This window comes from Eleutherodactylus coqui, chromosome 13 (assembly GCF_035609145.1).
Source record: "Eleutherodactylus coqui strain aEleCoq1 chromosome 13, aEleCoq1.hap1, whole genome shotgun sequence".
Classification (NCBI taxonomy): domain Eukaryota; kingdom Metazoa; phylum Chordata; class Amphibia; order Anura; family Eleutherodactylidae; genus Eleutherodactylus; species Eleutherodactylus coqui.
In genome coordinates, this window is record NC_089849.1 from 59,506,426 (window position 1) to 59,520,073 (window position 13,648).

Here is a 13,648-nt window from a genome sequence, read left to right on the forward strand (position 1 = left end):
TCCAAGTCCAATCTGTTTCTGGGAAAGCTGGGAGGTAAACAAAGCCACATCTGCAATTACCGCAAGGGTTGTCAACCAACTTTCTCAGTACTCTAAACGGCACATCTGCCTCTCAGCGCAGGGAACAAAAGCCTAGCAAAGTTGGGTGACAGATGGATCTCCGCTGTCAGCCTATCTGACAGATAGGCTGACCGCAGAGAATCGCGGTAAATTCGCAGCATGTTGCGAATTGCCGCCCGCAAGTGGAGAATCGCAAGAATTCTCCGCTCGTAGACGGGGGAAAGCGCTCTCCATAGCAACACTATGGAGAGCTTTCACTGTGTTCCCCGCGACCGGATTATCACCGCGGTGAACGCAATGAAAACCCGCCTGTGGACAGGCAGCCTTAAGGACATGGCCTATTTTGGTGTTGAGGAGGCAACGATTTTTAGTGAATTTTCACCCCCATTTTTTAAAAGCCATAACCTTTTGTATTTTTCCGTCGATGCGGCCCTATAAGGGCTTGTTTTTTGCGTGGCGTACTGTAGTTTGTATTGGTGCCATTTTTGAGGACATAGACTATATTGTAAAACTTAATTTTTTTATGATCGCAGGGAGAGAAGACGCATCAAATCTGTCATTGTTTTTAGTTTTTATAGCGTTAATCATGCAGCATAAATGACAACACATTTTTTTCTGCTGATCGGTACGGTTGGAACAATACCAAAATTGTTACTTCTTTTTTTTAGGCTTTTCCACAATACAAACCCCTTTTTTGGAAAAAAATTTTATTGCTAAATCGCTGCATTCAAAGTCCTACAACTTTTATTTTTCTTTGTACAGAGCTCTGTGAGGGCTTGTTTTTAATGTGATGAGCTGTAGTTTTTATGGGTACCATTTTGGGGTACATGCGGCTTTTTAATCCCTTTATTGTGTTTTTGGGAGGCAAAATAAAAAAAAAACAAAAAAAAACAGCTTGCCTACATTTGTAGAGGTTTTTTAACACTTTTTGCCATGCAGGATAAAAAGGGTGTTTAACTTGTACGAGTCGTTACGGATACGACGATACAAAATGTGGAATTTTAAATATTTTTTTAATAGTTCTTTAAAAAAAAACCAAAAAAAAAAAACCAACAAAACATTTTTTATGTCCCTGTAGGGAACTTAATGCATAACACCTATGACCGCTATAATAAAGCATTGTAGGACTTGTGTACTGCAATGCCTTATTGCTTGTTACAGCGATCATAGGCAATAGCAAAGCAGGACGCTAGTATCCGCCGTCCTGTCGCCATGGCAACCGGTTATCTCTCCGTAATTACATAGCGGGGTTCGATGACGTCACAGAGGGAGCGCCCTCTCTCTGTGAGCCCTTTACACGCTGCAAGCTACATAGATAGCGGCAAGTAAGGGGTCAACAGCGGGGGTCGCTGTCCTGATGTTGCAATGGGAGTCCGGCTATCGGCGACAGCTGACTCTTGCTGTTGGATGCTGCGGGATCTCTTCTGATCTAGCAGCATCCACATGACGTAAGGTTACGTCATGTTTAGAGATGAGTGAGCATACTCGCTTAAGGCAAACTACTCGAGCAAGTAGTGCCTTATGCGAGTACCTGCCCGCTCGTCTCTAAAGATCTGGCTGCTGGCGGGGGGTGGGGGAGACCTCTCACTCTCTCCCTCCCCCGATCCCCCCCTGCTCACTCCCGCAACTCACGGCTCTCCCCCGCCGGCACCCGAATTTTAAGAGACGAGCGGGCAGGTACTCGCATAAGGCACTACTCGCTCGAGTAGTTTGCCTTAGCGAGTACGCTCGCTCATCTCTAGTCATGTTGCATTAAGTACGACCCTTATAATATAACCTTCTGTCATGTGGCGTTAAGGGGTTAATACTAGGTGTCATCCAGCTTTCCAGGGAACAGATGTAACTAATAATCTGCTAACAACTGACACCATCAAATACGCAACATGTTGGGAGGTGGTTGCTGCCATTACTGACGTCACACCAGCAAATGTCTTCACCAATGTGCAATTTGTATACAAAAGTGTTTAGATGCTGGAAGGGGCAACTTTCAGCATCTGCCCTAGACTGACCTTGTTTAGCAGCATACAAGGTAAATACAGATCGATGTTCATGGGGAACCACACAAATTAAAAAGTTAGTGAGGAAGGTTTGGGTTTCCTTGTGAGAGAAATCACCCCACCGAATAGAAGTCATCCAACAATACTGACAGAAGAGGGTGCAATGATACGTGGTAACCGATGTTACATTGTATATATCACATTATTAATAATGTGTCATTATATACACAACCCCGATTCCAAAAAATTGGGACATTGTACAAAATGTATTATTTTTTTCTTCTTTACAATGACTTGAAAAATATCATAAAAGTTGAAAGTGAAAGTTGAGATTTTCTTTATGAAATCGAAAAATAATCAGAAATTGATGGCAGCAACATCTCAAAAAAGTAGGGCCAGGGCCATGCCTACCATTGTATATCACCACCTTTTCTTTTTACAAGAGTTTGTAAACATCTGGGAAGCGAGGAGACAAATATGTTGGAGTTTTGGGAGAGGAATGGTGTTCCATTCTTGTCCTATGTAGGATTCTAGCAGCTCAACAGTCCTGGGTCTTCTTTACTGGGTTCTTCATTTTATAATGCGTCAAATTTTTGATTGGTGGAAGGTCCGGACTGCAGGTGGCCAATTCAGCACTCGGACTCTTTCTGCGAAGCCATGCTGTTATGACGGTCACATATGTTGTTCTAAAACCTCTGTATACTGCCCAGCATTGATAGTGCCTTTCAGGATGTGTAGGTTGCCCATGTCATAGGCACTAATAAGCCCCCATACTATTAGAGATTAAGGCTTTTGAACTGTGCACTTGTTCCTCTTCGATAGAGTCTGCAGAACACTGTCTGTGGTTCCCAAAAAGAACTTCAAATTTTGATTCATCTGACCACAGAACAGTTTTCAGTTTTGCATCAGTGCATTTTAAATAAGCTTTGGCCCAGAGAAGACGTCTTTGTGTTTCTGGATTGTGTTGATATATGGCTTCTTCTTTGCATGATGCAGCTTTAACTTGCATTTGTGGATTGCACAGCGAACTGTGTTCACAAACAATGATTTCTGGAAGTATTGCTGAGCCCATCCTGTGATTTGCATTACAGAATCATGCCTGTTTTTAATGCAGCGCCGCCTGAGGGCCTGTATATCTCAAGCATCTAATATTGACAGTAGGCCTTGTCCTTGTGCACATGAATTTCTCCAGATCTCTGAAACTTTTGATGATATTATGTACTGTCCGTGGCGGGATATTCAAAGTTTTGTCAACTTTACATTGAAGAACATTTTTTCTGAAATTGTGGAACAATTTATGGAAACCATTTTTACACAGATTGATGAACCTCTGAACATCTTTGCTTCTGAGAGACTCTGCCTCTCTAACATGCTCTTTTTATACACAGTTGTGTGAGTTAGCAGAAACTTGACCTTCTAGTTGTTAATCATTAGGACCACTTACTTTTCCAGTCTTTTGTTAACCCTGTTCCAACTTTGAGATATTCAGCAATTGATGGCAGCTAGAGATGAGCGAGTGTACTCGTTAAGGACATATACTTGAGCGAGTATCGTCATTTTCAAGTGCCTGCCTGCTCGCAAAGATTCGGGGGCCGGCGAGGGAGACCGAGGGGTGGGGGAATATCTCTCCCCCCTCCCTCTTGCTCACTCCCGCTACACAGTGCTCACCCACACCGGCACCCGAATCTTTGCAGGCGAGCAGGCAGGTATTAGAAAAGCATGATGCTCGCTCGAGTATCTGTCATTAACTAGTACGCTCGCTCATCTCTAATGGCAGCAACAATCGTTAATTTTTTAAAAATGAAATTGAAAAAGGTCCCACTTTCACCTTCTGGTATGTGTTCTGTGTTCTATTGTAAATAAAATATGGTTGTATGAGATTTCCAATGTTTCTTAACATTTACGTAACGTCACAACTTTTTTGGAATTTGGGTTGTAATATGTATTCCACACAGTTCAGGGTGTACGAGGAATATCCAGCACATTACTGGAGGAGTACGATGAGAACTTTTATTCCTTCTCCCCATACAGGTCTCTGAAAGGCCCACAATTTCCTGTCTTTCCGATTTCCTCTGTCAGACTTCCTTCCCCACAAAACAACTCTATCAATCTAGCATGTATTTACAGCAGGAAGTTTCGTTTTGAGCCATGAATCCTGTGAATTCTCATCAGCCGAGATCTGTGGCGCTAAGACTTTATATTTCTAATGCAAAAGAACAGACAATTCTATCAGAAAGTAGTTAAAACTACGTAAAAGTAATATGAATGTAAGCCGGACTACAGAGCTGACTCTTTGTTAAAAGCATTCAATACGATGCAGGTTCTTGAGTAAGGCCACTGTGAAAAATGTAGCCTCTCCCGCAGGAAAATTAGGGAAGGTGCACATGCGGCGGATAAACCTGCTGCAAACTGGCGCAAAGTAAATGCATGTATAACATGCAGATTCAACAAGCGATTTACTACTCTATAGCGAAATCCAAGGTGAAGGTTCACAACAAACTTCGACCCGCTACTGATTATAATAGTCACACCACAAATTCTGCAGCATCTTGAAGAGATTTGCTCAGATCTTACCCACATGAATGGTACTGTAATTTGTTGCAGTCTTTGGTGTGCACAGATGCAGTTCTACAAGAGTATGTTGCATGTGGTGGAAATTTTGCGGATTTTCCACAGTGGAATTGACTGACAAAAATCTGCAACATTTTACAGTACCGGCAGCGTGAAGGAAATTTCAAGAAATCTCATCCATGTGCTACGGACAAAATCTACAGCAAAACTGGACTTGTGAAATTAAGTACGCAGCATGTTGATTTTTAGAGTAGATGTAATCCCTTTAAGGGGATGAAATCTGTACGTTACCGGCTGATTTTGGTACAGATTGATACTAGAGATGAGCAAGTATACTCGCTAAGGCACATTACTCGAGCGAGTAGTGTCTTAGCCGAGTATCTCCCCGCTCGTCTCTAAAGATTCGGGGGTCGGCGCGGGTAAGAGGCGAGTTGCGGGGGGGAGAGAGATCTCCGCTCCGTTCCTCCCCGCCCGCCACCGGCCCCCGAATCTTTAGAGACGAGCGTGGAGATACTCGGCTAAGGCACTACTCGCTCGAGTGATGTGCCTTAGCGAGTATACTTGCTCATCTCTAATTGATACGACTCTACACCAAAGTTTGCAACATGTGAATGCAGTCTGCTACCGTCTGCGCAAGAGCATTACCATTATGGGAACATGTAGGACACGATATTACGTTACCTTTCTTCACTTTCTTTTGCAACTTTATTGTATCGGAGGATTTCTTCTTAATCTCAGCTCGGGCCTTCTTATACTCTGAAAGGGGGACACGGAACAGGAATTAGTCAACATGGAACACATCGAATAAGTCCTCAGGCAGTTCTAACAAAATGTACCACCGCAAACCATCAGACTGTAGTACAGACATACAAGTCCCCGATTGACTATCGTGCGACCTTAAGGTGGTGTTCTGGCATTTTTTAGCTATAGCCAAGTGAAAACCAATTCTGCTATTCCATCAGTTAGTTACACTTTGGCATAACTAGCTGCAGGCCAGCTCACCAACATAAACAGGAATTGGCTGGTCATGAATTTTTTCATGTTGACTATGGGTCCGTGTTAAAAGACATCCATGTTTATATCCCATAGGCTATAATGGGGCTGTATGCGGTCTGTGGAATTATATGGACAGCACACAGCCCAAAAAATACACTAGTACCGTACCGCTAGTGATCATACATGGGTAGCCACGTCTCCTCTGCAGTCTACACTTATTACTGCTTGACCAATGAGAATCCCCAAAACTAGGATCTTAAGTCCCACATTTGCAAAGTTGACACATGGACCGGTGTACTGAACAAGGGAAGGAAGGGTGAGAACCCGAGGGCCGCTGAACTAGATGGGGCTCAAAATGAAGCCTCGAGAGCAATAAAAGTAAACTTCCCTCTGAAGACATTTCAATTCCCTGAAATGTCCGTATTGCCAGCCAGGCAGTTTTCTGAAGCTCTGTTGGGAAATGGCCTATAAAATATTAGGAAATGACCATTTATGTAGATTTTTTTTTTAGTGGTGAAACTTCGCTGTAAACCGCTGTCTACAAGAACGATCTCCCGCGTGCCGGCGCATGAACCTTTGCTGCTACTTCTCATGTGGAATTTGAACTCCGGTAACTTTTGTAAGGCCGTTCCTTGGACACAAGTATACGTCTCAGACATAGCACAGAATCAGCCATGTATGATAAAGCAGTAAGGAATATAGAGCACCGCATTGTATTTAGGCAACAACCACACTCACATTGTCCCCTTTTTAGGAGAAAGGCAATGGAAAACAATTAAAGGGCCAGGACTCTGAATTTTCTCATTTCGGACTGGGATTGAGCAGGAAGTCTGGAGCATGTTTTGGACATAAAACTCCACTAGCCGCAGCGCCAAATCTGTCTTTATTTAAGTTTGGAAACTCAGCAAATATTTAGAGAACAGCTCAAGCAAACAGAACATTCAGGTTTCCATGCAGCAGTATTTCATTAACCAATATTTGAGATACAGCAGGATCTACAATAGATGTGACATCAAGGACTCTGGTCACTGTCACATTTTATTGGTTCGCTGAAAACAAAAATATTCTTTATTAGGCAATTAAGAAAAAAAAAAAAGCAAAAAAACCCACCAATCTTTTCTTTGGAATGGAAGGATGACTAAGAATGACGGATACTTCATTTTAAAGGGGTTATTTCATTACTAGGATTTGCCATCACTCATTAGGTGACCGGACCAACGCTGACGGCCCCTTTACACAACCGTATTTGCGTGCGCGATGCGCATAAAACTTGATTTCAATGGGCGCACACTCAGACGTTTTTGCCAGTGCAATCCATGCATGCGAGGGGAAAAAAACGCAGCTTGCTCTACTTTTGTCCACATTAGCACACCAAAAGCCCATAGAAGTCTATGGGATGTGCGCACTCAATACCCGTGGAATTGCGGAATACGCTGTGCAATTCCGTGGGGAAAAAAAAGTATCTGGAACTAATTAGGCTAAATAGACTTTAAAATCATGGCACGGGTGTCTCTCGTGCCCATGTGAGCTGGCCCTGAGAGTGCAAATAGTAGAGGAATGCACACAAAAGCGCATCGTTCACGGCACAAATGCGCTGCGCTTACACAAACATTTTTGGGCATATGCTCATGTCAAGCGGGCTCTGACTCTGAGAATGAAGGTGGTGCAGCTCTGGTTTGGAACGGTGTAGGCTTCCAGATTTCTCCGGCACGGTGATGCTCCGGACCACCGGCTGGACAGGAAATTTCAGCAGTCAGATTCTCGGAGATGAGAAAACCACTTTAAAAAAAGGAAACACTGGGGCATATACAGCAGTTCTATAGATAATCAGGAAATGCATGTTTAGAATAGAGGAATTTCTATGCTACTTGCATTTTCTTACTTCTCTTCTCTTAAAGGGAACGCTGCCTAAACTGCAGGCATCGGGGTACAGAGCAGGAGGAGCTGAGCAGATATATAGTTTTATAGAAAAAGATTCATTATAACTTGTGTTTTAGTCATTTCTATCTCTGCTCATTCTGGTCTTAGAGGTCCAGTGGGCGGTCCTATCAGTCACTGACAGCTGTGTAGGATTGTGTACACAGATATAGCTGTCAATCACCGATAGGACCATCAAGCTCGGCATGTGCAGGAATATAAACAAATACAATACAAGTTATACTGAATTTGTCCTCCTAAAACTATATATCAGTCTGCTCAGCTCCTCCTGCTCTCATATACCATGATGCCTGCAGTTTGGATTGCATGACCCAGCAGACGGACAACCTTTAACCCTACTAAACATGCTGACAGTAAGTGTAGGCAGCGGGTGCGTTAGGACAGGCTTAAGCTTTGTAGACGTCACATGAGATCTAGCTGTAACAGAACAAAAACAAAAAAACTAAAAAGTCACTTTTCTCAATTGAAATTTAGCTCTGCGACCCCGTCCTTTCTAACTTCGCAGCAAAGTCTTCTGAAATATATTACACACATTTCCCAGAACACAAGCTCTTAAATCTTCTTTACTCTTTCACGACCAAAGCACACTGAAGAGCTTTTGCCCAAGTCCGACTCTGCAGTTCTGGAATTCCTTCTTTTGAAGAAACAGAAAAAACTCTAAAATTTTTACTAACATATCTAAACATGGGCTTGTTTTTTGGGGGCAAGTGCTATTTTTTAGTAGTACCATCTAACATACCCTATAACATATTGAAAGACTTTTAAAAAAAGTTTCTAAATGAAAGAAAATGCACCATTCAGGATGGGGGCATAGGCCAGCCCTGCCCTGGGGGGTTTCAGAAGACCCCAAACTGCAATGACACCCAGATGGTATCGTGTGCAGGTGAGGAACCTATCCAGGACATTTCAACACCGATCATTGTCCTGACAGTGGCAATTAAAGGGTTAACAGCCACGATCGGGTTAACTCTCCGACCGTGGCCGTTGCGGGTGGATGTCAGAAGTCAAAGACAGCCAACGCCAGCTATGTATGGAGCAGGTTTGACTCCTGAGCCCTCTCCATACAAAGCATATGCTGTGGACACCTATACAACGTTCTAGAAGTACGGCCGGCCTCACACGAGCGTATTTGAGTTGCATTATACGAGGTGCATCATGGCAAATCCAATGCATTGGATTTTCGCTGTTCCACTCACACCAGCATTTATTCATAGCATATAATACGCGTGTAAAAAAAGGACGCAGCACGTTCTATTTTACCGCGATTTACAAGCCCTATTGTTCTCTATGGGTGAAAAAGACGCCCCAGAAATGCCGCTATTGTTTTGGGGTTTTTTTTCACGGCGTTCACCATTCAGTAAAAACAACATAAGAATTTTCTTGCCTGGATCAGCACGATCACTGCAATACTAAGTTTACATATGTGGTCAATTTTTTCTACTTTTACGCAGTAAAAAAGAAAAGAAAAACAATTGAACCTGCATCGCTGCATTCTTCCAGCAGCAGAGCTGTGAGAGGTCTTGTTTTTTGGGGAAAGAGTTGCAGCTTTTTATTGACACTTGAACAGATCAGCGGCAAAAGAAGACCCGGTGGCCAAAAGGACACGATGGCCGATACTGTCAGAACTGATACTGACATGGATATCACACAACCGAAAGAAGCAGCGCAAAACCGAAAAACATGGAGGGAGGGGTGGAAGGAGTCTTTAGGGCCACGAGCATCTGAACAGCTACGTTTACATTGGTACCATTTTGAGGTACATGTGGCTTTTGGATTGCTTTTTATTTTGTGTTTTTTTTTGGAAGACTAAAATAAAAATAGGCATTACTTTTTAAAATCATTTTTATGGTGTTCACCGTGCGCGATAAAATATTTTCACTGTTTGAGGCATTATGGACACGATAATACCAGTGTTGGGTTTTTTTTGCATTTTATCCACTTAAAATGGATATTATGGAAAAAATGTGTATTTATTTTTTACACTGGATTTTTCCCCCCTTTATTAACGTTATTTTTTAGTCCCTGAAGGGGACTTGAGGATGTGATCGTTCAATCCCTTGGATGGTACCAATGGATGTGAAAGATTATAGGCCCACTTACAAGCAAAGAATCTTTCAAACGATTGAAAGATTTTGCAATCTATTTGCATCAAGTGTTAATGGGCAATTAACACTTTATCATCTTCATTTGCATGTAAAAGGGCCTCCAGGAGCTGTTTGCAAAGCCTAGCCTGTGATTAATCACACGCCCAGTGCTGTTCTACAATGTTACCTGCCGACTCCCCGGAAGATAACAGCGTGCGTGGCCTACTGAGAGATAAGTGTGTTTGCTTTATCTCTTAGTAGCTGAACAATTGATGTTAAGTTCACCTTAAAATCATTGTTCAAATGAAAAGTGCAAGATGCCCTGTTTACATTTAACGATTATCATTCCTTTTCGTTCGTTTGAACGAATTTTGAGCGATAATCGTTATGTGTAAATGGGCCTTTGCATGGCAGACATGGAGGCCTTTGTCAGGCTTCTGGCTGCCATAGGAATCCAATGGTACCTTGCAATCGCATTCTGGGGTCCCCTTCCCTTGTTTTCTGCTCAAATGCGAAAGTTGCTATTGATTGTGACATGTAAGGGATTAAACTGCCAGGATCTGAGGTGTGTCTGCTCCTGGCTATTATAGCAGAAGCCTGGCTGTCAGTAGTAAAAAAATGTATGTGCAGGTTTAACCCTTTCCAATCCATTGTCTGACGTCTGAAGACATGATTTAAGGCTGTACAGCTCCGATGTTGGAAGACATCCATTGGGGTTCTCTTACTGTATATTGCCAGCCTCTCTGCTGTCGGAGCCTATCCAACGTGTCACCTCATGCAGTACTGGCTTTAGCCAGCAGATAGCGCTATTGTATAACAGCAGAAAAAGAGTAAGCCCCCTAGGAAAACCAGGATACAAATTGGATTAGAAAGGGTTAAAGCCCATTAGTGAATACATTAAAAAGGCGCATTGGTCGTCACTAAGAAGAACCAGTAAAATTACTACCAAAAAAGATAATTTTAATTCAGTTTATTGGCATTTGCAAGCGATTACCCTTTCTTACAGAAAGCAAATCTTGTGCAAGAAATGAGATCTAAAAATAATGTCTTTCAAAAACACCCCATGCCGTGACAAATATTCATGTTGTCTGAAAAATCAAAAGATCGCATTACACATGTCTACAACATATTTGCAGTTCCCATGAAGAACACATTCGGGCAACTCAACAATGTGAAGTCAAGGTTTCCTACCTTTAGCGTGGTCCTTATCAAGTTGGCTTGCGATTTTCTTCCACTCCTCAATTTTGCCTTCTAGGGGGTTTATTAAGCTGTCGCTCAGCGCTCTGCAGAGAGGAGGAACAGAATTTAAAAACCCAATGAGCAACAGGAGACCTCATGAAGTAATGAGGCAGACTAGTCATTATCCAATTCACACTTGGAAACCCCCAAGACGCAAGTCACCACAACTAAACAAGTCGAAAAGCTCTATTGAACGTAGATGAAAATTTGAAGTCATTCTGGTCAATATTTTCATATGAGGGTCAGTGGCCAGCTCAATCATTATAATTGTACCTCACTGCAACCACTGTGTAAAGTTTTCCGTGTCCCAGAAAACACAGATTTTATTGATTTCAGCATTTACGCAGGTCGATTTTGAGAAGCCCTCTTCTCCCAAGCTATTAGAAGTTTGGTGCCCCTCACTAGAAAAGGAGGAAGTACACGCTGAAGGACTCTGCATTGTAAAATGTCATTGCTCAACTTCTAATACTGCATACGTGTTGCAAAACGCATGACATCAACCACAACGTATGAATGAGGCCCAATGACCTTTCCTGAGGCTTTGCATGGAGATAGAAGACCTAATATTCTTACCCAATTCTTGACATGCACGTCAATCAACACTCGTTGAATTAACTTTCAAACGGGCTGAAGACCAGAAGATGACCAACTGAAGGTATGTTGTTCATCTCCATGTGCTGGCTGTACATGCCCCCATTTAGATAACGCGATGTATAGAGGGTCAGGAAACAGGTTTATGCTTGCTAAAAGTCACCAATCAGTTGACGAACCAGTACTTGTTGGCAGTTTTACATGGCCCGATTTTCGAGGTGGAGAAAAGTTTGGAGGAACATTCATGTCTGGTAACTAGGCCGTATAAAAGGATGCCTCCTTACTCCGAGATGAGAATAGCTTTTGATAGCACTTCTAAATCATTGACCAGAGGGCTCAGACATAACTAGTTAGGCCCTTGAGTGAGATGACCCTTTGCTGCGTTGGCTTTAGAGCTGTCGGGTTTGTAGGACGTGTTGAAAGAGACCCTTGAAAGTTGCATCTCATCAATACACAAATAAAAGGGCCGTTGAACACTAGACACAGACTCGAAGATCTATTCATGATACTACACTGCAACCTATAAAAGAAAGAAGTACTGTAAATAGTCGAGACATTTTCAAGCAGCAATTTCCTCGAGATCGGTTGACGCCAGAAGACTCCAAACAATTACTGGAGGACATGACGGGGAGAGCGCCTTTTAAGTGGGTAGACAGCATTGTTGGCTCAGAAAGTCACTCTTCATTGCCTCCTCTATAAATAGATGGATCTTTATGTAAAGCTGATGGTTTATGAATTCCCTTTGCAGGCACATTTAGCACGATCGTTATGTCACTCAGTATTTCACAGCATATTATGTCACACAGTGAGCCGGGCAGGATGCAGACGCTTACCATGGCTCGGGGATCCAAGAGAAGTAAGACAAGTCCCAGTCTACATTGTGTAGGTGATACACGTGGGTACCATAGAATTGAGCTAAGTTGTCACATTGACAATAAAAAAATAAGTAAAGCCGGAAACCCTATATATCCACCAGGCCTATTAGTCACTGGAGGGTTGTCCAAGGCAGATTTGTGGTTTCTGGCTATGACTGGACTGCCGATGCTGAGTGATGTGCAGACATGAACAAAAAGACCTTCTGTGCCTGCTAATCATATGACAGTCTCACATCATGAGAGCTCATCCATGACTATCCAGACAAGGAGAAAACCATAACATTAAGGCGTAAAAATAAATGTATATGCTTAAGGAGGCAATGCATTTGGGGAAATCATTTATAATATTGATCAAACGGTTATTTTATATTTCTGCTACTTTAAAGACAGAATACAGGCTACTGTGGCAGGGCCTGGAATATGCTGGTGCTGTTTCTCACAAGTCCACCACAAATGTGCATGCCTGACCCGGTGTGTTTTATTTAATGGAAATAAGGAGAGAAAAAAAAAAGACCCCTCAGACTGTAGCTTATTTCCAAAGCGAACAAAGGGACATGCTGAAATACAACATACATGATCCATCTAAATGCCCCATTTACACGTAAAAATAATCTTTCAAACGATTGAAAGGCTGAAAGTTTTAGCGATCGTTTTGGATAAAGTACTAATGGACCCATTAGTACTTTATCAGTTTTATTTGCATGCAAATAAGCCTCCAGGAGCTGCTTGCAGAACTCATCAGGTGGTGTGAGCTCTATAATTAGCTCCATTGTTCTGCCAAGGGCTGCTAAGAGCAAACAATGTTATCTCTAGCTCCCATGCAGAACACAGCCTGCGGTCTCTATGATAGCAGCATTTATACACAACGATTATCGCTCATATGCCATCATTTAAACAAATTTTGAGCGATAATTGTTACATGTAAATGGGCCTTTACCCCTAAATCCCCAACACACATGCATGCTGGTTGGGTTTATATGGGACAACTACCATTCGAATAGTAGCTTAAAAACAGTCGCCGTTTGCATATGAATGATGATTTGTGTGCTTTTAGGCCCAATGCACACGGGTGGGTTTGAATTGTGGAATCCAGAGCGGGCATCCGCCTCTGGATTCTGCAACAAATACTGCCCACACACATGCTATTGAAAATCCCTTTTCCATGTCCTTGAGTGAAAACAAATCGCAATTCTCCGCTTGCGGATAGAAAAAAAAATCGCCTCATGTTCTATTTCAGCACGGATTACTCGTGGACGGCTTCCATTGAAGTCAACGGAAGCCATCCGATCCGCAGCCT

General features: G+C 42.6%; 1 protein-coding gene across 2 annotated transcripts in view; it reads right to left on the reverse strand.

Annotated features, from left to right (window-relative positions):
* The window catches only part of LOC136588018 (protein MTSS 1-like), a 125,780-nt gene that overhangs the window by 34,130 nt on the left and 78,002 nt on the right, over window positions 1–13,648 (reverse strand). For both annotated transcript variants that reach the window (XM_066586909.1, XM_066586908.1), the window contains exons 5-6: window positions 10,838–10,929; window positions 5,310–5,384 (exon numbers count right to left, since the gene is read on the reverse strand). In XM_066586909.1, coding sequence (XP_066443006.1) covers window positions 5,310–5,384; window positions 10,838–10,929 — 167 coding nt within the window. The remainder of the gene's footprint in view (window positions 1–5,309; window positions 5,385–10,837; window positions 10,930–13,648) is intronic.